General features: G+C 41.4%; 1 protein-coding gene across 1 annotated transcript; it reads left to right on the forward strand.

Annotated features, from left to right (window-relative positions):
* Nucleotides 1-1420: 1420 nt before the first annotated feature.
* Nucleotides 1421-27090, forward strand: SMIM14 (small integral membrane protein 14; the record flags this gene model as incomplete). The annotated part of the gene is made up of 4 exons (XM_081999032.1): nt 1421-1525; nt 18454-18502; nt 26322-26470; nt 27058-27090. Exons 1-4 carry the CDS (start codon nt 1451-1453, stop codon nt 27088-27090), a joined length of 306 nt encoding a protein of 101 aa, XP_081855158.1. The 5' UTR covers nt 1421-1450.

Below are 27090 nucleotides of genomic sequence, written 5' to 3' on the forward strand. Positions count from 1 at the left end.
TAAGGGCAGTGATGTTCAGACTCTGTAATGAAGATATGGATATCTCTTACTTTCTTTTACTCTCTGGCTCTCTCCACCATGGCAGAGGATAATACAGAGGAGTGATGGGCATTGACAAAGGAAGGACTTCTGAAATGCATTTTCTTTTTTCCATCTCCCCCCAGGAGGGAAGAGCTATTGTGGTGATACATTCTGCTGAATGAAGATATCTTATAGCCATATGGGTTATTCCACTTTCTCCTAGTGAGGTTAAAACATTAAAATGCTTATGTGTGATCAAGGCAGTAAGTTTTTATAGGTGATGACTGCAGAGCACATCTGTTGAATCAGCATACCCTTATCGAACAGCTGGCACCTTCATAAACTACTTGTTTTAGGAAATTGAGAGGATGTATCTGCTCTATGTTGCTGCGTTTATTGAGCTTGCCAGTTTTCTCATGTTAGGGCCCCAGTGCATGCAACACAAACACAATCTGAATCCAGATTTATTGATACCAAGTTAACAGAAATATTTTGAAAGTATCATTATGCAGAACTGATCTAATACATTGTAAGAATCTTCATTCAAGAGAAATCAATCCCTGATTTGACCACAAGTGTAGAAATGCCTTGCAATCTGCTACCCATTTTGACCATGAATTAAGTCACTGAGAAAACTATTTGTAAATAGTAAAGATATGCTTGTATACGCTTGACATGTCTGGTGTAAGTGGTTTTAGCAGAGTGATAACCTAGAATTGGTTACCCACTATGTCCATTACAGCTTCTTTGAACTTTCTGTATGGGTAAGTGAATGACCTACTTCTTTGATCTAAAATTAGTGTGTGTAGCTGCATTTTTAAAGTGTTTCAAAGTATATCAACTTTTGCCCTGCTTCTGCTTGCTTTCATTACACAATAAGGATGATTGTTTCTCCCTGTAGCAAAGAAGTTACCAGGTTTTAAATTATTTTCCTGTACATAGATCCAGAGGGAGAATGCCAGTAGTTTGTTAGGGGTTTAGGAGTACAAGTTCCCCTGACTTTTCAAATTGTATTCATACACTTGCAAATCTGCATAGTCCCACTATGCAGATCAGAGACCAGAATTTAATCTTTGTGGTTCTTGTTTCTTAGGATGTATTTCATAGTGGTATGTGGGAAAACCCAGAGGAAACACACAAATTCTTGCAAAAAGAATATTTGTCTCTCTAAGGAAGCCTGTGCGAGACACTGCTTTCAGCAACATCAAAATGTAACTGCGCATACCAGACTTCTTCATTCATGCTGCCAAAGAAATAATAGGATTACCCTGCTTTGTTTTGCTTTTTCACCCTGGCATTAAATGAACTGAAACTTGATGTGTGAGTCTCTGGAAAATAAGGTCAGTTGAAAAAAAAAAAGAGTTCATTGTCCTTTTATTCTTACTCTTCTTAGGTGTTCACAGAGAAGTTCAGGTTTATCCAGGGAACCATGGCAGAAGGTGGATTTGATCCTTGTGAATGCATTTGCTCGCATGAACATGCAATGAGAAGACTGATTAATCTGGTAAGGATAACATAAGAATATTTGGAAGGGGGTTTATTCAGACATTACTTCAGCTCTTGCAGATTTGCAGTTACTGATGCTTTTGATTCTGCTTATTCAGTTGCATGTACAATTAGAATCTGTGTATCTGATTTTCTGATGAGCTTTTGAATAGTTAATACAAATCATAGCTTTCTGTTTATTTCCCAGGGCTGCATTTTGACAGCATTGACAGTGTTTCTGTTGAAATGGTTCTTTGTAGCTCTTTTTTCAGTCTGCATGAAAACAGAGAAACTACCTTGTAAACTCTTGAGGTCAATGTGATACCACACATATGAAGTTCCACCTACTCATACGGCAAGATAACAATGTCTAAATTTTTAAAACTAACCTTTAAAAAATTCTGAAGTTGAGAATCCAGTGACTTTGAGTTCTATTTCTTGCTATGTTACTGATATGGTTGAGCAACTTCAAGCAAGTTATTTTACATTGCTATAACTGTGACCTGTAAAATAGCAATGGTTCTTTGCTTCTGTATGGAACTTAGTTTACTGTCCATTGAAGAAAAAGCTACAAAGTGCTATTTTTTTTCCTAAGTAAAAGTATATATTTTAAAAATAACAATAACAATTGTGAACTGTGAGCAGTTAGGTGAACTTGATTACAACACTAATTTGGGTAGACTTTTTTAACATGACATTGTACATCAGCTTCATTTGATGCACTTCCCCTTACTGGTTTTCATAAATTTGTTTTTATCTTTTATCCTATTTTATTTCTTAGGGCCTAAATTAATGTTCTTTTCAGTTGCTGAGTACATCAGTTACAACAGTTGCTCAAGACAATATGTGTGAAGAGCATCCTCTCTAGGATCAGGCTCTTCAAGAGGTTTCTTATCAGTATTTTAGGAAAGTTATCAGGAAAATACGGTATCCACTAACCTATGATAAGAGTAGGGCTAACGTGTAAGTCCCCAAAGAATGTATGTCTGGGAATAAGGAATCCATTTGTGTGCTTGTCCTTAAAATAAAACCACTTCCACGTGCATACATCCACAAAAGAACAAATTTGTTTTAAACAGCACTTTGCAAGAAGTATATGTAGCTTGTTCTTGCAAATGTGTGTGTTATACTCTCATAAGCCCTGCTTCACCCTGAACATAAAATCCTGAGTGTCCACATATTCTTGGCCTTGGAGTGCATTGTTACACTATCTCATCTGGAGTGCCAGGGGAAGAACCTAAAGCCAGGTAGATGCTGTACCTGTGTGTGCTCTCAGGGACCTTGGATGACCCCATTTCCCAGAATTACTCTGCTCAGGGTAAGCAGAATTCACCACCTATGTCCATAACGCAGCACTGCAGAACTGTGCCATTGAATTCTCACATTGTGCCCGTGGGCCTGTGCACACAGAATGCCTCCTCAAAAACACCCAGGCCACGCTGGGAGCCAGAGTAGCCCTTTGATGCTCTCAGTGGGAGGTCTACATCAGTGGCTGCAGCAGAAGGCAAAATGATCCCCCACAAGCACAAGAGGACATGTCAAGTGCTTGTCATCTCAAAGACCATGAGACCCTTGGGCTATGCATCAAAGCTGGAGTTGCCACACAGTCCAGATCCGTGTAGTGGCCAGCTGCACCAAAGTCCAAAATGACAACAGACAAATAGAGCATGTCTGCATAGCCAATTCCATGTGCTTATGGGCCTGATACCATTTCTCTTTGGGAGTTCCCAAGTGTGATGCAGCCAGTGCTCTCGTGAGGCTCACAAGTCATTAGAGGTTGACTCACTCTCTTACTGCTGAACAGGCAACAGGCTTGTTTGGGGGATGGAGGTACAAGAAGTGAAAGGGATGTGTGCCCATTTGCTGGTGTTACCAGAATTGTTCAGGGTAGAAGGGACTTCAGGAGGTCATCTTGGCCAGCCTTCTGCTCAAAGTCAGGTCAACAGTGAATTCAGATCAGGTCATTCAGGACTTTTATTCCAGCTGAGTCTTGAAAACCTTCAAGGATAGCAATTCCACATCCTCTTGGGGCAGCTTGCTCCAATGTTTGACAGTCCTCATGGTCCCAATTTTTCCATTCACTGTTTTAGTTGAATGTATTGTACCTTCTGCCATACAGTGCTGTGAAGAGCCTATCTCTGGTTTTTCAGTAACCTCCTTGTAAGTACTGGCGGGCTGCTCTTAGATCTACCCAAAACTACCTCTTCTCTGGGCTGAACAAGCCCAGCTCCCTCAGCCTCTCCTTACAGGGCAAGTGCTCCAGCCCCTGGTGACCCTCTGCTGAATTCACTTCAGTCTGTAAATATGTCTCATGCAGGGGAGCATGATTCCAGATATGGGTTTAAAGTGCTGAGTACAGGGGTGTAATCACATCCTTCAGTCTACTTATGCACTGTTTAAAGGTCAATGCTGTTGGCGCAGGGGCATGGAAGATTGAGGCTTCTGTGGAGAGCAGTTGTCTCTGCTGTGCAGCCTTTATGTTGGGGCCCAGCCATCCTAGCTCATGCTTCCCAGTTAGAGGCACAATTTCAAAATATTTTGAGTTCTCCCTGCTACCCCCATATGGACGTTTATACACATGTTCTTTCTGAAGAAGGGTTTTCCTCTTTTCCTCAACGTGACATATCCCACAGTTGTGTTGATTCTGGACCTTGAGGCTTCTGTGCACATGCTACAGTGGTGACAAAGAAACCCCCAGGACCAAGCTTCAGGAAGTTGGGAGGGAGAAGGAGGATGTATGTTGGCTGCTCTTTCCTCTAAGGCATGTCAGATACAAATCTGAACTAGTATGGTTCAGACTTTGAACCGCCATTCAGCATTTTTTATCTTTTCATTTTTTGCTAGAAGGTACTGACACACAATGGCACCAGTCAGCCAGTTCTCTTTATGTCATGGCTGGAGCATTCTGTGTATGAACGATGCAGGTGAGTTGTGTCCAAAGTCAGAAGAAATACCACAAAGGTCTGTGAGATTTTGTTCTTGGGCTGCTCCACGCAGTGTAAGGTGGGTGCAAATGGATCATCTGGAGGCACGCTAGTGCCTGCATTGTGAATGTAAATGGAGCACATCATAGGTGCCCTCCTGGGGAGGGCAGTCACCAAGACCAGTCTAGCAGTTCCTGTTCCTGTATAGTTGCAGGAATGGAGTTTATTGCTCAGTGTCAGGCTTCCAAAAAGACGATAGCAATTAGCACTTGAAACCATGAGGAGTAAGGGGAAATGCCAGATTTCATCTATCCTAAAAGCAAAACAGATGCTCCTAAATATTTATAAGAGCAAATCACTAGCTGGGTTAATTCAGCAGAATCTAGAAAGGAAAAGTCTCAACAGTCTCAGTCAGCAGTGAGACTATCCTCAAGTAACCTGTTGCATGATTTTAGCAGGAGACTTGATAAACCTTCATTATTGCATGTGTAATTTTTATGCTTCAGTAAAAGTTTGCTTTCTAAGCTGCTGTTTTTTCACTTAGTCTTACACAACATAAGCAAACAGGAATTTTACTGTTTGTTTTAAAAAGAACCCTTGGACATCGGTTCTCAAAGTTGCGGAACTCCGCATGTCTCCATGGAGACTGGGTGCCCACTACCTCTGAAAGTTGGATTCTCAAAACCTTTACTCCAAAACCATTGCAGTAGAGGAAAGCTGGGCAATCTGTAGTTGTTCAGCCTGTGTGTGTGTGGGGGAAATCCAAACATGCTGTATATCCAGAGTGGTTCCCTGCACCTACTTAATTGTTAAATATTTTTAACCTAGATGGGTATAAAACACACCAGAGCACATTTGAATGGTGTTATAGCTGGGACTACTTGTCAGGATTTTGGAATAAATTGTTTAACAAGGTGGTTGTAATTATCTCCAGACCGAGCATTGTAAACAATGTAATTATAAGAGATGCCCAAGTATGGAAACGTACTTTTAGGATTCTTCTGTCCAGTAATGACATTGTGCAAAAACCCCGTGATTGATGTAGACTTTAACAACTTGCATTTGGGTTAAAGTAAACTAATTTTTACAGCCTAATTTGTTTATGCCTGTTTGGAGAACAAGTCTTATGAGGAGCGGCTGAGGGAACTGGACTTGTTCAATCTGGAGAAGAGGAGGCTGAGGGGAGACCTTATCGCTCTCTACAACTACCTGAAAGGGGGTTGTGGTGTGGTTGGTCTCTTCTCCCAAGTAACTAGCGATAGAATGAGAGGAAATGGCCTCAAGTTGTACCAGGGAAGGTTAGACGAGATATCAGGAAAAATTTCTTTACGGAGAGAGTGGTCAAACATTGCAACAGGCTGCCCAGGGAGGTGGTGGAGTCACCGTCACTGGAAGTGTGCAAAAAACGTGTGGACGTGGCACTTAGAGATATGGTTTAGGGGGCATGGTGGTGTTGGGTTGATGGCTGGACTTGATGATCTTGAAGGTCTTTTCCAACCTTAATGATTCTGTATAGAACAACACTGATAAGAATTAAGGCTTCCGCTAATCAAGAAGGCATGATGTGTTCAGTTATGACTGTTACATGAACAGTTAAAAATACATATTCAAATACATAGGATTTCTGATGGAGTTAACTGTATGGGAAATTTAAATGACACTGCTATGCTAAAGTCAGAAGGAGGTCGAAAAGTCTGGACTGTACAACCTGAAGTTCTCGTTTTAATTCTCAAAGTGTTAATTTTAATTTCTAATTTAATTGGTGTATTTACTTTGAAATTCTTAGAAAATTTATTTGCTATTCAAAAGTATGATTTGTGGATGAATACATTATATTTTTTATGTATAGCATATAGTTTAAATCTCTACTTGAAACGCAGACTTCAGTTCATCTTGTCATTACAATTAATGCTCATACAATGAAAAAAACCCCTATCGTCACTTAAACTCTTCTTCCTCTCTGCTATTAGCAATACCACAGAAAATTAAAAACAAGCAAGCTGTTTGTTTTTAAAAAACCTAACTCTTACTAAGCTACGTGACTTGATTATTTTTCTGTCCTTCATTTTGCTTGACTAAGCAGGGATTTGTTTTGTTGAGGTTTTTTCTTCTTAATTCATAATACCATGAAGATTTTATAGACAGTGGACTAATGTGCATGATATTTTTAAAAGATTTTTTCCTGATATTAGTTTAACTGGGAGATACTGTTCATACCCACAGTTCTTATGTATACATACTTATGTGGCATTGAATTATCTTATGCTGAATGTTCTATCATTTTCCTGAAGTGGATTTTTCAGGGTTCTCCTTGGTATCAAAAATGTGAAAATTTTGCACATGGTAAACTTCTGTAGTATGGCCACTGTAAATAATAAGTAAATATTATGATTTTCAAATGTACATAGGAAACAATAAAAATCTGAAGTCTTCCACTGTGACTTCATAAATACAATTTCTAGTATGTAATACCCATGGCAACATCTGTTATGATTTGGTGGTGGTGTGTAACAATTTGACTATTGTATGTCGGGTTCACTATTTGCTCTATGGCTATAGCAGATAATTGGGAACTTCCATAAGAGGAAGTAAGCATAGAAGAAAAATATCACAAGATTTTTCATCCTCTGCAGATACACAAGAGTTGTCAAAAGACAATGGCTGGTCTGTTAGTTTATATGACTTTATCTCCTCTTCAGTCTCCTCCATCTGCAAAACTTATTTTGACAAGAAGAGCCAAAGTTCAAGAATGAATAACAACAAATGACATCAAGTACTTTAATGAGGGGGACTCTGTCAGACAAGGGGACAGTTGTTTGAAAGAGTCATGGTGAAGGACATTCTGTGGTATCCAGAGGAAATGGCTCCTGTCTTAGTTGCAGCAGAAGACAGCAAATCTCTGCATAAGAATGATGTTATATTTAAACCTTTTTATTTCCCTTTTTTTCACTACTTTGGTAAAATAAAAACCTGATTGCACTATGTTACTTCTCTGGACTTTGATGCTCTCTGAGTAAGCATGGCTGATCCATGGAGTATCTTAGCCCAAGGCTCAGGTCAAGTCTGAAAACTAGACTGAAAACACAGTGTATGTGGTGGCGAGGGATAATTATACGTAAAGCATCTTCCATAAAGCCTGAAACCTGTGTATGACTAGAGTGGCCAGAAATGTCAAAGCAAGCCAGTAGCACACATAACTTTGTATGATATAAACATCCTTTTCTTTTCCCTTCTGATACAGTATTTTTTTCTTTACAGAAAGTGTGACTTTAGAATTTTCTCGTACTAGTTTCTGTGAAGATTAGTAATATGTTCTCTTCTGATTTCTAATTTTCTAATTCTACGTTTCTAATTCTGTTCATTTTGATGAACTGCCAACAGTTCTACTGTAGAGATTTGATGGCCTTACAGACCTCTGTGGGAATTACAACCTTGTGTTTTGTTCTTCTGTAGCTAATTGCAAAGTAATGGCCCATGTCTAGTTATGTTACTATACTGGAAGGCTTGAATGTCTCAAAAACTCTGGGGGATACAAAGCAAATCATTCTTTATTTTAATCTCTCTTGTATTTTGAGGTGTCACTAGATTTTTTTTATAGAAAAAGTTCAAATTCTCAAACTATTTCCACATAATTGGTTCAAACACTCTTTTTTGTCAACCAAGTTGCCACATAATTCTCTTAGCCAGGTCATTTTAGAGTCTTACTATTATAAACTGGCATAGTCTGAAATAGTATCCAACATAGCCATGAATCTTGGCTGAGGGAGACATTGTGCAAACAGCACAGAATAAACACAGATGACTAAAATAGATCTGCGTTGTGTGCTGCAAATGGTTGAAAAGCTCTCAAGATGTCAGCACAGCTAAGGCTGACTTAAACTGTCCCTCAGGCAACCAGAAGTGAGTTACCCTGCTGATGTGGCCTTCTACTGAAAGCACAGCAGAACTATACAGAATACATTTGTGATAATTTAAAGTGACCTCCTACATATGTAGGTTGTCCCGGAGGCTTCTTACACATGTTGCCTTCCCTTTTTTTTTTTTTTTTTAAACAGCAGTTGCTACTGTCTACTTCTAGTCTATAGCTCTTCTTAGACAACCGCCCCAAAAGCAGGAAATTGCATTTCGCTCTCACTTGCCCCTTTTTTCCAGACCTGTACCTTCAATTCCCAATTTCTCGGCATTCAAGCTGGTTCAAAAAGGACCTTTTCCAACAGCTGAGCCTTAGCTTGCTCATTAGGACAAAGAAGCTATCATCCTTCTGAGGTGCAGGGGAGAAGACTTGGTGGGTGCACCTCCAAAAGCACTGGGCCAAACAATAAAACACAAGGTTGGAGTGGCAGGGTGTGAGCCTGTTCCTGAGTGCTCTTGCTCCACTGACTTCCGTCTCCCCGCCTTCACTGGGTGCTAAAGGTGCTGGTGTGGCACAGGTTAAGGCCTCAAAACGTTGCAGAATTGCAGAATTCATGCACTGTTAAAGTTCTTTAAGCTAGAAACTAGTTCTAGATCAAGCAGTTGCAATGGAGACTGTTTTCTAGGCAGGTAAGTGGATGTTTAAAAAAAAAAGAAAAAAGACGTGAAAAATGGTATCCACGCAGGTCTATGTCCCATGGAGACTATTTTTTCCTATAAGGGGTTAGGTATCAGGACTTAACTAAAATTTGAAGGTGCCTGTCATTCTCTGCATTTCCCATTCCTGAGCTTTGTAGTATGCTGGAAGCTGCTTCTTAACCAGTATATATTTTAAAAAAATATATAAATAAAATCTCAGTCACACCTCATGACTGCCTCGAAGCATGCGTGACAGCATTGCAAGCAGTGTAGAAAATGATGCATTGAAAATTCTGTCAGCTTGGTATTCCAGAAGTAATTAATAGCTATAACCTGTATTATGAATGGCTGAACTGTGTTTGATGATCAGAACTGTGTTGTAGCCATCTCATTTGAAGAAAAAGAATAAAATTGTGCTTTTTCTCTCAGGCTACATGTGGATGTAATCAACACTTAGAGCAAACTGTACTTACCTGTTGGAACTCCTAGTTCTAAGCATTTTCCTCAAGGCTATCTATGTGGGAGTACCCTTTTCTTTTGCTAATACGTAACTTCTTTTGCAGAAGATACTCAGCTGTTTGGTCAAAAAACCCACATGTATTCTGTTTTTGTGTTTTAGATACAAGTTTGCTAATGCCCTCTTGGGACATCTGTGTGTGTTATTCATGAATGTTTTCAGATGCCTCTGTAGTAATATTGTGTAATATTCTATCTCATCCATTTGTTGTCTAGTGCTTCATGTAGTCAGAGGTGCTGTGAGCTCCTTGTAATGATCCTGACTATCACACTGCTTCATCATCTTTGCCCTGACTCTCCCTGTTCTGCTCATCCATTCTGCTTTGCATTCACTAAAAGTAGCATGGCAGTGATATCCCAGGTCCTCAAGGCCAGCAAAATTATAAAATGAAGTACCAATAAAAGTCAATGCAACTGTAGGACAGTCAGGGAAGTGCGGAAAAGGGGGATCTATATGATGCTGAGGTGAAACAGTAATCCCAAGAAAAATGAGAAAGGGAATAGTGAGTTCTTGCCCAAATCAGGACCCTTATTTGCACAGTGGTCCCTCTGACTTGTTTATCTGTTGCACCTTCCTCCATAAAATGTCATGTCTTTCAGTATGAAAGTTATGTTCTCCCTCTGTCGTAACTGGTTGATGTCTCTGGGTCTTAAGGATCTGTTTGTAATCTAGGGATATTATTCTGAAAGGTACCAACCATCCTTCTCTCTCATTTGCCATGGGAGAGGAAATTACTTGTCACCTCACAGGGCCAAGCTCCGTATTTTTATCGCAGACTGTTATTCTGTCCTTGTATGAACAGTCATTTATTTTATTTTAATTCTGCATATGCTCATATAAAATGTAGGAGCGGTGAAGGCAGTGTTCACTTTTTCCTTTTTTGTTTCTCTAAGATAAGCTAATGTAGTCTGAGAGACAATTTAATTCCATCAATACGCCCTTCTTTTCCCCTTATTTTTCTCTTATTTCTCTTGGCCAGCCTGTAGCAGAATAATGCATGTAGGTGTCATTTTTTGCATCTTTAAATCTAAACTCTACGGATAATGCTACAATTCATTTTGCAACCTGGCTTGTATTCAGGACTGGCCTATCCTACCACAGCAATTTATTTATCATGTTCTTTACTAAATCATTTATATACTTTGGACAGAACAGATGTGGCTGCCAACAAAGCTTAAACAGTGATTTCATTACCCAGAAGCATGAGAACACGATCAGGAATATGCCATGGTGGTGTCATCTTCTGGCATCGATAGAGAGAAGCAGCAGACCTTACAACTGGTCTGAATTGCAAAAGAAATATTTTCACAGGGGATAATATTTTGCCCTTTTTATCACATAAACTTTTCAACCAACAGTCTTTATGATTCCATTTTAAATTTACTTTTATTCATGGGATAAATGACCATATCAAGTTAGTTATTTGTCCTTGGTTTCCTACTTATCTATCCTTTTCTTTTCATTGCTACCATTATCTGTTTCTGCTTTCTTATCTTTGTACCTAATTTATCTGTTTCTTTGAGACATTTCTCTGGACTTTCTTCCATCACAATTTTTTGGATGGCAGTCTTTTCCTGACCTGGCTTGTGAACTTGCTAATTTTTCATTCATGTCTTTCCTAAGGACTTATTTCTGTTTTGAGCTGTCTCAAAAGTTACTCTAAAAGGCAATTATTTTATTTATCCCTACATAAATAATTTATTTTAATCTCATCTGCCATTCACAGTAGACTTCATTGATTATTGCACTGTGTTTCTGCCACTAGTCCTGTTTTTCTTATTTTGTTACCTCTTTATTAGACCATTTCTGGAGTTGGAAGGTGCTTTTGGACAGGGATTATGCCGTTATTTCTTCTGAAAAATTACAAACTGGAAAAAAAAAATTGTCTGAGCAGAGATTGCAGCCCCAGTCCCAGGGTTTGTGAGACTGTTGAACTCTGGGGTAACGAATTCTGAAAACTCATCTGAAGAGTTTCAGAAAACTCCTGTGAAGAGGAGTCAAGGGAATTGACACAAGAACGAGCTACTGTGAAGGTAGGCAGAAGTCTGAATTTCCATCTCCACAGTAGCCATCTGTGATGAGTGGTAAATGCAAAGTAGCTTAACTTCTTTCATGGGAAGACTGAAATGATCCCAGTGGCTGAGGTCACTATTGGAAAAACAAGTTCTCTGTTTAGCTAGATGAAGCTGTTTCACTGGGCTTACTATTTCACTTGGACTGCAGTGATTTTGTGGAGCAGCTAACAGGCAGTAAAAGTTCACACCCTGTTTTCGCCACACAGTGGCATGTTTGTGTGCCCATAGCAGGTTTGCACATGAAAAAATAGAGGCTTGACTTAATATAGTGACTTCACCAAAAAGTTTCCAGAGGCAGTGTCCCTTTTCGTGTGCCTGTTCACATTTCGTTCATGGCTGGGGATGGTGAAAAGTGGTGGCTCTCATTGCTAAAAACTGTGCAGGCTCCTATCAGAACATGGCATCTGTTGTAAGAGTAGCAGCAGGACACAGTCAGGTTTCAGGTATGCCTGATGGGTAGATGCTGTTGACCCACAAGATAGCATGTTGAAACGGTCCTTTATATATAGCGTCAAAGGAGCACTAACTGTTGTGTTGGTGTGAACTGGGGCTACAGCTGCATCTTTTGGAAAAAGAGAAAGGAAGAGCTGTCTCCGATTTGAACTGGGAGCCATTTTAAATGTGCTCTTTTAATTTTTGCAATGCAAATTTGAATGTCATGGGAAAAGAGTGAGGAAAAGCCCTTTCCTCTTACCCCTAGAAGTCACTTGGTTTCTTTTTTTCTCAGCATTGTGTTGGGTTTACATTCAAAATACGTCAGTAGAGTGGACACTGCTTTGCTGTAATTCAGCCACTGGTTGCCTCCCAGTTCTAAGAATTTATGAGGTGCTTCATGGAAACCAAATACTCACATTGACCAAGTGTTCTTGTGGTTTGGGGATTAATAATTTAAATTATTTTTAACTTAAGATATTCAAGATTTTAAACTTACTTGGAGGGAATTCAAGTTCACAGCTGTATTTTAAGTAATGTGCATTTATAATTAGTATTTTTACTTGTATTGCCTGCAAGTTTGCGCAGTATTAAAACTGAAAATTTTTGAGCCTTTTTAGCTCCTTTTTAGCTTTCATGCTGTTTACAATTTGTGTTTACATCATTTTGGACAATAAAAGATAAATTAGTTAATTTTTTGGCTCATATGCACTGAGCCACTTACTATGTTTGGATGATAAACTGCACAGAGAATGTTTAAATGAAGAGGATTATATCTGAATTTTAATGGAAGAAATAATAATTTCTATAAATATTTAGTTTTGTAACATTTTTCACTCTTCTTTTTTTTGTTGAATAAGCCCTGATGTTCCACTCACCTAGTTCCTGTGTTCTTTTTAGGGGCCTATTCCAGAATATACTGAAAAATGTGAAAAGGCTGTTGCTGACTTTAGCAGGTGTCAGATCAGGCAGTCAACTATTATTCTTCCACTAAATTCACATTTTTGATAACACAAGGATCTTTGAAATATTAATGGTGGTTTTGGTTTTATTCATAATATTGCCTTTAAGCATGTAAGAGTAAACATATTATAAGAATTGCTTCTCTATTCAGATTTTTCTCATCAACTCTGTAGTTTACCCAGTCTGAAAAACATTGAGCTGGAAGACAGGGATGGAGAGTACAATAACCCGCCCATAATCGAGGAGGAAGCAGTTAAGGACATGTTAAACCACCTGGACACCCACAAGTCTATGGGGCCTGATGGGATCCACCCGAGAGTACTGAGAGAGCTGGCGGAGGAGCTTGCCAAGCCACTCTCCATCATTTATCAGCAGTCCTGGTTAACAGGGGAGGTCCCAGAAGACTGGAGGCTTGCCAAAGTGACACCCATCTACAAGAAAGGCCAGAAGGAGGATCCCGGGAACTACAGGCCTGTCAGCCTGACCTCTGTATTGGGGAAGATGATGGAGCGGTTGGTCTTGAGAGTGCTCACAGGGCACCTGCAGGACAAGCAAGGGATCAGGCCCAGCCAGCATGGGTTCATGAAAGGCAGGTCCTGCTTGACCAACCTGATCTCCTTCTATGACCAGGTGACCCGCCTAGTGGATGAGGGAGAGGCTGTGGATGTTGTCTGCCTGGACTTTAGTAAAGCCTTTGACAGCGTCTCCCACAGCATTCTCCTGGAGAAACTGGCGGCTCGTGGCTTAGACAGGTTTACTCTTCGCTGGGTGAGGAACTGGCTGGATGGTTGAGCCCAGAGAGTTGTGGTGAACGGCGTTAAATCCGGCTGGCGGCCGGTCTCAAGCAGTGTTCCCCAGGGCTCGGTTCTGGGGCCGGTCTTGTTCAGTATCTTTATCGATGATCTGGATGAGGGAATCGAGTGCTCCCTCAGTAAGTTTGCAGATGACACCCAGCTGGGTGGAAGTGTTGATCTGCTGGAGGGTAGGAGGGCTCTACAGAGGGATCTGGACAGGCTGGATCGATGGGCAGAGGCCAACTGTATGAGGTTTAATAAGGCCAAGTGCCGGGTCCTGCACTTGGGTCACAACAACCCCAGGCAACGCTACAGGCTTGGGGAGGAGTGGCTGGAGAGCTGCCCGGTGGAAAGGGACCTGGGGGTGCTGGTTGACAGCCGGCTGAGCATGAGCCGGCAGTGTGCCCAGGTGGCCAAGAAGGCCAACAGCGTCCTGGCCTGTATCAGAAATAGTGTGGCCAGCAGGAGTAGGGAAGTGATCATGCCGCTGTACTTGGCACTGGTGAGGCTGCACCTCGAATACTGTGTTCAGTTTTGGGCCCCTCACTACAAGAAGGATGTTGAGGTACTGGAGCGTGTCCAGAGAAGGGCAACGAAGCTGGTGAGGGGTCTGGAGCACAAGTCTTATGAGGAGCGGCTGAGGGAACTGGGGTTGTTTAGTCTGGAGAAGAGGAGGCTGAGGGAAGACCTTATCGCTCTCTACAACTCCCTGAAAGGGGGTTGTGGCAATGTGGGTGTTGGTCTCTTCTCCCAAGTAACTAGTGATAGGACGAGAGGAAATGGCACCAAGTTGCGCCAGGGGAGGTTTAGATTGGATATTAGGAAAAATTTCTTCACTGAGAGAGTGGTCAGGCATTGGAACAGGCTGCCCAGGGAGGTGGTGGAGTCGCCATCTCTGGAAGTGTTCAAAAAACGTGTGGATGTGGCGCTTCAAGACATGGTTTAAGGAACATGGTGGCACTGGATTAATGGTTGGACTTGATGATCTTGAAGGTCCTTTCCAACCTTAGTGATTCTGTGATTTGAAAAGTCTTTTTGAGGGTTTTGTTGAGAAGAGGGAAGGACTGGTTCAACGTTTTACTATTATTCCACAAACTTTCATCTAAACTTCCCCTCCCCGTTGGAATAGAAAATCTGAATACAAAGGACTGCACTTGCAGTCCCTGATAATTGCTCTTTTTTCAATTAGCTGACGACTGAAATGTCTCACATTCAATTTTTTTCCTACAGTTGCTATGTCTCTTAAGGGTGTAGTTACCAAGAGAGCTAATTTGTAGAAGGAGCATTCTTGTTTCAGCAAAAGGCATTCATTACCTTTCCCATCCGTTCACCTTACGTAAGCATTTCATACACGTGCCAGAATCGTTTCTCATCTTTCACTAATTGAGTGAACGCAAGGAGTCAGCTTTGTATTGGGTTACAGAGTTAGGAACTAGTTCACCCAAGTGAATTGAGAAAAACCTGTTTTTACTGCTGCCGTCATCTGCCGTGTCTCATCCCAAGAGAACAACATGCAGCCTGCCACTGAGCTGTTAAAAACAGTTTTGTTACCTGGCACACAAGAGCCCTCCTAGATCTTCTGCTCATGCATTACTGAGTTTTTGTGTGTGCTTGTAGTCGGGAGGGGAGGTGAGCATGAGAAGAGTGTTGAGGTGTGTTTTTTACCAGGTGATCTATGGCTTCTGAAAGCCTATTTGAGTCTATGGGTGGTCCTGTTCTGACCAAATCTTCTCCAGCCCAGGTAGTTTTTATAAGAAATTTTTATATTACCTGGCATAGCTAAGAAAGATTTCTAAGAAATATTTGTATTGCTGGAAATGTAGCAGAGACTATGAAGTGTAATTTTTTTTAGGTGGGATCTTTAAATCTGCATGACTGTATGATTATGTATTGTTTTCAATTTAGAGGAATTTAATACAAATTATTAAAAATGCATTTTTTCCATACTTTTCTCTTGTACCTGTTTTGCAACATAATTTGAGGTTTCTAAACCTACCTTGTACAGTTCCAAATCCCCATTAAAAAATGGCATATTTGTTGTCCAAGCCCTCTGGAAAGCACAGCCCTTTTATCAGAAAAAGTACAGATAGCTCTGTACTTTGTAAAGGTTCCTCTGTACATTGTTCCTCCACACATAAGCAGACTTTTTTCCTTATTGTCAGGATATAATCTAATGCAAGAGCATTTCTTTTCAGCAGCGATCTGCAGAGCAACTCCTAATGGTATTTTCGTAAGATTGCTTGCTTACTCTAATATTTCTATCATTGGTGTTTCCAGCAGTACTTTTCATCTTAAGGTCTTGCCCTGTCTTTTGAGAAGTCACCAAGGATGCCCGTAGGATAAAACTCAGTATCTGAGTGCACCCTCTGGGCACACACAATCTCAGATATTTAATACTTATTGTGTCTTAATCAGGTGGCCTACTACCTCAACAGTTATTTCCAGACAGTGTGTAGGCTTTTCATGAAGAAATTGTCAAGGGGGCGGTGAAGTACAAAGCATGGTGTGATCATGGTCACCCCTGAGGCCGCTCTTCAAGAAGGGCATAGCTGTAGCCAGAATATCTTTCTGTTGTTGTTAAATAAGCTTCTCTGGTGGTTAACATGTCCATGTCAGTCAAAGTTGGAGCTCCATCTGTTTTTCTTTTTGGTAGCAGTGGAAGCCTGTTTGGTAGGCAGGTCAAGGAGAAGGACCTTAACAGCACCACAAAATAGATGCACCATTTTTTGAGATGGCTTTTATAGAAACGTTAATTGCATGGTTTAAAGAAGTTGTATTTGGATAGCGTGTAACACTTAGAATGGGAGATAACCAATATTGTAGCTGGAACACCGCAAGGCAGTGTTGCATTTCTGGGCAAACTAGATACTCTATATGTGTACTAGCCATCCTGGGGACAGAGGGATAACTAGATGCTTTATGCTTGTTGATCTATACATTTGTTGATCTATATGTTTCTGATCATACACCTATTACCCATTTTAATTCTGGGCATCAGTCTGTGTTGAAGAATAGCTGCAAACTGTGTTTTACAGAGTAGGGTTTATAAATGAAGCCCCCTGCAGAATGGAACCCGCATACAAACAGAAGATAAGTATGTTGCTGATCTCTCTAAAATGTGGGTATAGCGATACCTAGTTTTCCCAATTCAGGAATCTCTCAGTGTCAGATATTCCACATTGGTACTACTGCTAACATAAAACCTCCCCTTTGAGAATGCATTCCAAAGTTTGAAAATAAAATGAGCTTTTACTTTTATATAAGAAAGGCAGGAAATACTCATAGTTCGATAGATTTTTTTTTTTTTTTAAATAAGGTAAGTAGAAGTCTTTTGTTTGACTTTCCTCTGCTGCTGTTTTTAAATATAGAAATAGCTGAAAGGTTAAATCCAGCCTTCCCAGTACTTCCTAAGGAACTTCTTTGTAGTCTCAGTAAATTTGCTAGCAGATCTTAATATAGTAATGAAAGAATGAATGTGGTCAATCTCCAATTACATTTTTTTTCTTTCTCAAATGTGTCAGTCATTGAAAATCATTTTGATAAAGGAAGGGGCTTAAACTTTTCCAAAGTCTTTCTTCTTCGGTTGCTTATCTGTTTCCTTGATGTGCTTTGCATAACATTATGACTACGTACAGCAAGTCAGTTATGGCAAGACAAGGGGAAATTGGGTTTGTAGAAATTATTCATGTATTTCTTTCATAAGGAACATCATCTTTCCTTTTCTTTTGTATATTTACACTGATAATAAACAGTTTAACCTGTTGTGAACAAGAAGTGTTGGGATTTGTGATGCTACTGTGACATAAAACCTGTCAAAAAGCAAATGTCAGTTCTAACCAAGGCATTGTAACAATTCTGTACTTTTTACAACTTTTATTATTAATCGGTGTGGTTTACCTAAGCAAGGGAAGAACTTGTTTCCATAATACAGCAAATTAAATCCCATCCATTTAACCTCTCTGTGCTGATAAGGAATGTGATATTTGTCTTTATTTTTTAACTTTGTCATCTGTAAAATAGTTATACTGATTTGCAGGTTATTCACTGTTGACTTTTCTTGCAGTTAGCAAGCTTACCTAGTCTGTAAATGCAAATAATCATTACAGTTTCTAAAAGTGCTTTAAATTTTACCCATCAGTAAAGAGAAAAAAGAGTAAAATACATATTAAAATCTGCTTTTAAAAAATATTTTCAGGGGAAAAAATAGTAATTGCTAAGTTTAAATATGAAATTTTAATTTGGCTTCTCTGTGCATAACTGTTACCACAGTCTGATCATTTATTGTTATGTAATCACAGAGTAATTTAATGTTACTTGACCTAGATAATGGTATTAACACCTATCCATTATAAAGCCCAAAGTGTGTGCAGAGAGTATATCTGTATCTAACAATGTCTATTTCACTATAGATTTTTAATTTGAATTTTAAAAGGCATCCAGTGGCTGCAACCTGTGTGAAAGCAGTAACACTTTAGTCGGTTGATTTACAGATATTATGTAAACAGTGTTCAGAAACTACCTCCATACCTGGCATTCTTCACACACCATAAGCCAATGCAATTCAGTAAAGGATCAGTTACAATCTTCCTTATCTTGAACTTGTGCTCTGACATTATACTAAATCATGATTTTGGTAAAAGCTGACCGAGTCTCATTGCTAGGTGTCATGCCTTTCTTTTTCTCTGTTTCAGCTGAGACAATCCCAGTCGTACTGCACAGACACAGAATGCCTTCAGGAATGTGAGTAACTATTGAGATCAGGTGCATGGAAGTAAAATAAAGAGTAGTAATTAAAATACAGTCTGAGTGGTCTTTAAAATGCAGCAGATAATTTAATGTTACAGGAACACATTACATGGAATCAAATACTACGGTACTAAAATTGTTATGTGCGGGAGGTAATTACTGAGTATCTGTGATGCAGATTAACATTTGTACATGGGAAGCGTTGTATGGAAGCGGCAATGGTGAGCAGGCTGGAGGTATCAATATACCAGCATGACCATTGATCAGGCCCTAAGCATTACTGAATCTTACCGTTAGCCTCCAAATGGGATGATTTCAATTTTTCCCTAAGGAGAAAACTTGGAGGGGGATTTATTTGTCCTCCTTACAGTCATAGCAGCCTAACCAGTGAAGACTGGATATTCAGCACAGACACTCACGTGTACACATGTTCACGGCTGGGGCTGAGTAACTTACTGTCAGTACTGTGAAGCCTCCACTCCACTGTGAGGGAGAGGAGGTTCCCCACCATCTCTGACTGATAAATTGACATGCACTGTGACTGCATTTCTGTTTGATGCGGCAGCTGTGTAGTTAATGAAGCAGAATACTAATGTGTACCCTTCCTTGAAATTTGCTGCTACATCCAAAAAACCTCTTCCAAACAGTGAACATAACTAGGACAGTCAAATTTACTAGCATCTGCAGGGAAGCATAGCTGCGCAAAGGTTATGCAGTAATGTAAGCTTGCCCTGAGTCGCTCTGTTTACACTTTTCATGGTCTAGAGGGAACATTGCCAAATGCTTATAAATAAAAATGAAGTGCATCTTCATATATTGCTTTACCAATTGAGCATGTGAACTCCCTCAATTAGCCTGCATCGGGACTACTGTAATGCTAGGAGGGAGCAGGGAGCACCTGAGCAGTGTTCTGGAAGCAGGAGCCGCAGGTGGCTCTGTCTTCTACAGGTCTAGGAGCAGTGCAGTCAAGGTTTCCAGGATCTTGGGGAGAGGGCGTGCCTTCGTTCACTCTCAGAATCACAGAATCATTAAGGTTGGAAAAGACCTTCAAGATCATCAAGTCCAGCCATTAACCCAACACCACCATGCCCCGTAAACCATGTCCCGAAGCACCACATCCACATGTTTTTTGAATACTCCAGTGATGGTGACTCTGCCACCTCCCTTGGGCAGCCTGTTCCAATGCTTGACAACTCTCTCAGTGAAGAAATTTTTCCTAATATCTAATCTAAACCTCCCCTGGTGCAACCTGAGGCCATATCCTCTCGCCCTAGCGCTAGTTACTTGGGAGAAGAGACCAACACCCACATTGCCACAATCCTCTTTCAGGGAGTTGTAGAGCACGATAAGGTCTCCTCTCAGCCTCCTCTTCTTCAGACTAAACAAGCCCAGTTCCCTCAGCTGCTCCCCATAAGACTTGTGCTCCAGACCCCTCACCAGCTTTGTTGCCCTTCTTTGGAGACGCTCGAGCAACTCAAGGTCCTTCTTGTAGTGACGGGCCCAAAATAACACAGGATTCAAGATGCAGCCTCAGCAGTGCTGAGTACAGGGGCACAATCACTTCCCTACTCCTGCTGGCCACACTATTTCTGATACAGGCCAGGACGCTGTTGGCCTTCTTGGCCACCTGGGCACACTGCCGGCTCATGCTCAGCCGGCTGTCAACCAGCACCCCCAGGTCCCTTTCCACCGGGCAGCTCTCCAGCCACTCCTCCCCAAGCCTGTAGCGTTGCCTGGGGTTGTTGTGACCCAAGTCCAGGACCTGGCACTTGGCCTTATTAAACCTCATACAGTTGACCTCGGCCGATCCAGCCTGTCCAGATCCCTCTGCAGAGCCCTCCTACCCTCCAGCAGATCAACACTCCCACCCAGCTTGGTGTCATCTGCAAACTTACTGAGGGAGCACTTGATCCCCTCATCCAGATCATCGATAAAGATACTGAACAAGACCGGCCCCAGAACCGAGCCCTGGGGAACACCGCTTGTGACCGGCCACCAGCCGGATTTAACTCCATTCACCACAACTCTCTGAGCTCGGCCATCCAGCCAGTTCTTTACCCAGCGAAGAGTAAACCTGTCTAAGCCACGAGCCGCCAGTTTCTCCAGGAGAATGCTGTGGGAGACCCTGTCAAAGGCTTTACTAAAGTCCAGGTAGACAACATCCACAGCCTTTCCCTCATCCACTAGGCGGGTCACCTGGTCATAGAAGGAGATCAGGTTGGTCAAGCAGGACCTGCCTTTCATGAACCCATGCTGGCTGGGCCTGATCCCTTGCTTGTCCTGCACATGCCCTGTGAGCACCCTCAAGATGAACCGCTCCATCATCTTCCCTGGTACTGAGGTCAGTTCCCGGGATCCTCCTTCCGGCCTTTCTTGTAGACGAGTGTCACATTGGCAAGCCTCCAGTCTTCTGGGACCTCCCCTGTTAACCAGGACGGCTGATATATGATGGAGAGTGGCTTGGCAAGCTCTCCGCCAGCTCTCTCTGTACTCTTGGGTGGATCCCATCAGGCCGCATACTTGTGTGTATCCAGGTGGCTTAGCAGGTCCTTAACTGTTTCCTGCTGGAATATGAGGAATTTAATGTGCTCTCCATCCCCGTCTTCCAGATCAGGGGGCTGAATATCCTGCAGATACCTGGTCTGGCTATTAAAGACTGAGGCAAAGAAGGCATTAAGTACCTCAGCCTTGTCCTCATCCTTGGTGACAATGTTCCCCCCCATATCCAATAAGGGATGGAGATTCTCCTTGCCTCTCTTTTTGTTGTTAATATATTTGTAAAAGCATTTTTGTTATCCTTTACGACCGTGGCCAGACTGAGCTCTAGCTGGGCTTTTGCCTTTCTAATTTTGTCCCTGCTTGACCTAACAAGATCCTTGTACTCTTCTCTCATGTTCCTCCCTCTTCGCTCCCCAGTAAAACCTGTTTAGAGATGGGCATCTAGCTTGGATTTGCACTGTGCCCTCCCAGTGTGAAACAGTCCCAGATTCATTGCCATGTTGGGTTGAAGGGGAAAAGCTATGAGCTTTCCCAGATAACCCCTGAAAAAAAAAAAGCGGGGTTCACATGTGCCATGACAGTGCTGCTGGCTTTACCCTTTCTTTATGGGCTCTCCAAGTTATGCTGTGTGGCTGCGACTGCCAGCACCCCTGCTCTCCCAAATATACTTGTCCTAGGGCAGACTTTTTCATCTCCTACACCTTAGGTATCTATTTGTGTTTTTTTTTTTAAATCACAGGCCTGGAGGAGAGGGAAAGAGGCAGGTGACAGAACATTTTCTGTATTAGAAGTAGGCATAGACAGGCTGTGCAGCTTTCTGATCTTTAGTCCGCTGTCAAAACCAAGTGATGGTATGTCATTCTCACTCAAGCCTTGGGAATCTTGGCTCACTGATGTTTTGTAAGCTCTTAGACTAAAGACTATAAGTAAGTAAGTTCTGCTATGTGTGGGCACAAAGCTTGTGGGATAGCTTTCATGCTACCAAGCTGTAGTACAGTGGGGATGTGAATGGCTTGCAACAAATAGCTTTCGATTCTGAAAGAGATCTTTGCAATAACTGTCTGTGCAGATGCAAGCAATTTGGCAGCAATTGTTCCAAACCAGTGGTTTGTTTCAGAAACCAAAGCAAAAATTACAGAGTCAGTCCTCTCGTATGTTATTACATTGCCTTAAATTTAGTTCCAGCAAAGGTATTTTTCTGCTGATGCAATGACACAGACTGCCTATTTGTCAGATTATCTTGTGATGCTTCTGTGATTCTGTGCTTGGGCCAACATGAGCTCTGTAAGACTCCCAGGAGTCAAAGGCAAAAAACCAAACAGATTTAGCCTGGAGAAGCTTCTTGAGATGTTTTCAGAGGCAGATTAAAACAATTCTGGGCCAGTCTTCTGTCCATTGCTTCATTCTGTTCTGATGAGCTATATCATGATGAGCTTATTTTTGAGGTGGGTCTCCTCTTCCCTAGGTCCCACAGCTCTATTTCCTGTTACTTGCTGACTTTAATTCCTCATTTCAGGACGTTGATATGAAGAAGCTTGTATCACTCCCACCCATTTGCTCATTCCCAGGATTTGGTCTTCCTTCTGGAAGAACAGCCGGGAATGTTGTCATACACAGATTCTTAAGTTGAAAGGTTGTGGAATAACTGATGAAATGTATGTGGTTTTGTTTTGGGAAACGTCAAGGCTGTGGTTCAGCCCATGTCACAGCAGCGTCATGTGTTACGCTGTTGCTACCAGCTGGAAGTTCTCAGAAACACTCTGAGTTCATTCTTCCTGAGCACACTTTGTTGTTTCAACCCTTGATTTCAGATCTTTTTTAGATTTTTGGAGCCAGATCAAAGCAGTAGCACCAAGGCTCCCTCATTTGCATTTTTGTGTTACTACTTCTAAAATTCTTATTTATCATTGTTCGCACCATTATATTCTAGTGCCTACCCTGCAGAGGGTTCCCTGCCAGGGTCAGGACCAGTGCTTTTGGGTTTGTACTCCTACACACGGGAGGATATGAGCACGGTTTCACTGCTTCAGAGTGCATTTGAGCACTCTGCTTGGTGGCTGTTCCTCTGCTGATTCTCCATCAGAATATCTGCTGTGACGGTAAAGCATGTGTCAGAGTCTGCTGACTCTTGCCTCCATTTCAGTGAGTGCCTTGGAGAAAAAAGGCTGCAAGTTTTGAATATGCAACACATTTAATATTCTCTTGGGATTGTTCACGCTCAGCAAATCAGAAGATCTTACAGTTTCCCTTGAAATGAGGAATAAGAGCAATAATTCTGAATTCTGTCTAGTGCAAGTGGAGCAGGAACAATTTCTCTGAAGTGTATTGCAGTTGCAACATCAGCGGTTCGTCCAGCCCAGGGAGGATCCGCAGCTGGTACTGAGCTGCTCTGATGGCTCATGGCTCTTCACAGTCAGCCTTCCATGTCAGAGGAAATGAGGGGCCACCGCCCAATTTTTTTCTCTGTGTTCTAGCAATTCCCAGATGTTGTGACCTGTATTTACCACATTCATATTTTCAACACTATTCTGAGTGCTCTACTAGCTTGTAATATGGTCAGAGATGACTGTCTCAAATGTTGTCTACTCTACTTCCAAATTTTTATGTATTTTAAAATGAATGCGTATCTGTGATTCACCCTGAGTTGTGCTCATCTAGGGGAGTCACAGCAGCCTAACCTAACGGCATGAAATGTCTGCCAACTCTTCCCTCCCTTTTCTGGTAATTCCCTTCTCCCTTCCTCCACTCAAGTCCTTTTTGGCTTTCTTCAGTTTCCTTATTCCTGTCTTTGAGAGTGTCAGCTTGCAGGGATTACCTGCTGAAGGTCGCACAGGCTCTTTGTCTTCCCTGATGATTCATCTGTAGGACAGCTCTCTTCATATGGTTTCCTACCTTTCTTTCACAGAACAAGCAAGGCTAAAAACACCATGAAAAGAAGAAGGCACAAGTCAGAGAGCATGCTTTTGCCTTCCCACATGCAGATGTTAAACAGTAAAAAGCTGAAGATCCAAAAGGAGGTATTTCTACCATGAGAGGGCAGACAAAAAGCACCACATGGAATATACTTTTACAGTAAAAGAAATGCAATCTTTCCTCTTTTTCTTTAGAGTACAACCCCACTCTGAATGAAAAATAGCACTTTAAGAGGAGAACTAAGCTCATGTAAGGAGTATTTAACAAGGGCATTTATTAATTATAATATGAATTCTTGAGATTTCAGTTGCACAGCCGGGAGGTGGTTGACCTTTAATCTTTAGAAATTATTTTTACCAAACTCGTCATTTTAATAGCTTTGACTGCCTTCTAGTAAAACATTAAATGAGGTGGCAAACGTCTGTCACAGAAGATTGTTTTTTCTTTTCCCATTCCTCCCCAAAAGAAGACTAGTTTATGTGGCCTAGTCTGTTTCTATAGGAAAAAGCAAACCACAGAACTGTATCTCCTATGTGGAACAACAGATAGGATTCACCGTAGTCATTAGCTCCCAAGGGAGTTTATCCCACAGTCTCAGACCAGGCCCTCATAGAGCTTCCTCCTGTGCGGAGATAATTCAGCCACAATGTAAAAAAATTCCAGTTAACCAGAGGGGCAGAAGTGCTCACAGGCTTCATTCAGAAGTACGTGGATATAATATAGGTATGCTGAGCCCAGGGGACCAGATAGTCTGAAAATAAAGACCTTGGGCTGGCTTTGGTGTTATGTGGAAAGGCAGGTTAGAGTCACTCAGGGACATGGGAATACGTACCGCTACATTCTGTACTAGTTGATGTCTCCCAGGCACTGGACATTAATAATCAGATCCATCCATCAAAATGGATGGTGGCAGGGACATTAATCTGTGAGGTCAGAACAGGACAATCTTCTAGCCATCTGGAAATGCCGAAAAATATCGTCCACAGGTGCTCTTATAGGATAGCCTTTATTCTTCAAGGAATCAAAAAAACACTTCTAAATTACCTGCAAAAATACCAATTATAGGTAAAAGCACTGTGGCTGTGAGCTCTTCAAAATAAGACTTTTTTCTTCTGCTCATCAGCATAAATTCCATCCTGCTTGGTTTCAGCTTCATTCAACTGTTCTTTATCCATAAGCTGATTTTACCTGATTATTTTGTGATCTCAGTGGTGGAGGTCTTTGTAGCAAAAGATTGCCATCTTCTACATACTATTGCTCCCAGTAGCTGAAACAGCCTCTTGTCAATTCTCTTGATTTGTGATGCAAAGCTTTGAAAAGTATGATTCACCCCGGCTATGTGAGATTTTGCTTATCCTCATCTCCTTATGTTAAGAGATTAAAGTAACAGATTCTGAAATACCTCACGTCATTATTAAAACACATGGTCATTTGTGAAAGATGTGGGTTTAATGGTACTTGAATAACGTAAACAGTGTTGTGGCTGTTCTAGTATCTGGCGTGCTTTGAGTAGGTAGTACAGGGCCAAGCTGTTGTCTTGTTTAAATTAGTTTAGAACATGTTTCAGCACATTTGGTTCCATCCAAACAGTATTACAACGCAGGCTGGATAGAAATTGTCTTGCACGAATGCCTGTGGTTTCCCTCTGTGGTTCCATCTGCTCCCTTCCCTGACCTGTAGCATGAGCTAACCTAGCAGCGTTTACTTGCCCCGACTCTTATTTAACCACAGACCCCAAGTGCACTATGGTTCAGCAAAAATTCCAGAAGGCAGCCTGACCAGTCCCTGTTTCTCTGCATCGTGTGGGGAATCCAGCCTAACAGGTGATCTGAATTTTCAGCGTTCTACTGAACATACGTGCCAAAGCAGGTGCCTAAGGCTGTCTCATGTGCTGCTGCAGGTAGTCTCTGGGTGGCTGTTAATGTTGTCTGGAAGCCCCAAAGTAAAGCAGTTGTTCTTTTCATGCCGAATTATATGCTAGTTTACTGGATTGCATGTATAAAGGTCATCCAAGTTTTAAAATATTGATATAACATACTGATAACGATAATATTTTCCCTCAACACAACTGAAGGTCCAAACTCTTAAAAACTATGTGTTTATCATCTCCAGTTCATGAGGAGTTAATGCGAACTAAGAAATATTAATGATAATGCTGAGAATTCCAGTGAAATCTTATGAAATAGAGTCTCTTTTCCAAGGGATAAGAAATGTGATAAAAAACAGTGTAACACTAACCAAGAATTACATGTCTCAGAGGCAAAAGGAAGGACTAATTAGAAAACTCAATTGAAAAATATTTCAGTTTTTTTTTCTAAGACATGTTGCATTTTTGTTTTCATTTTGGGGAAAGAACTCTGCTGTCACTCTGTGTTATAACTTGAGTTTTCCTTGTCTGTAGTGCCAGGACCAAATTCCTCCAGTGACAATGGCATCAGCTTTGCCATGGTAATGATGGCCTGGGTGGTGATTGCACTTGTCTTGTTCTTACTGAGACCTAGTAATCTGAGAGGATCCAACACAGCCGGAAAGCCAACGAGCCCACATAATGTAAGTGTGTCTCAAAGTGCCCTGCAGAGAGACTCTACAATAGCTTAAATGTGTTTAGTTTTAATACAGACTAGCTTACAGTCATTTTTTCCTTACTTTTTCCCCCCTGTATTTTCTTGGAATTCCATTCACGATGAAAATGAGTAAAACCGAAGTGAAAGTAGAATCATGAAGGCCAACTGTGAGGCCTACCGTGGGATGGAGCAGGCATGGGTGGCTGAGTATGGGTCATAGTGTCCTCTGGACACCAGCAGTCCCTGGTTGGAACTGCCTCCTGCCTTCTTATGTACAAAGGGAAAATCACAGCTTTTAGAGAAGTCAGTAAACAAAATTACAGCATGAAACTAGGGAGGTGATCTTTGTCCTGGATGTGGGATCATGGAAAAATCCCTATTGATGCAGGAAACGGTATCGTTCTTTGACGCTCATTTATTCAGAGTATTGAAAGAGATACTGAAAGATCTTAAAAGAAAGCACAACATCACTCCTCCGAGTTCTTCTTTTATTGCGAAGCCCTCTTATTTGAAGCACTGTTTCTAATCCTGTATGTGGTGAGTTTTTTTCTTTTCTTCCTTCCTTCCCCCTAGGGACAAGAACCACCAGCCCCACCAGTGGACTAG

The sequence above is a fragment of the Phaethon aethereus genome (assembly GCF_964289735.1).
Source record: "Phaethon aethereus genome assembly, chromosome: 4".
Classification (NCBI taxonomy): Eukaryota; Metazoa; Chordata; class Aves; order Phaethontiformes; family Phaethontidae; genus Phaethon; species Phaethon aethereus.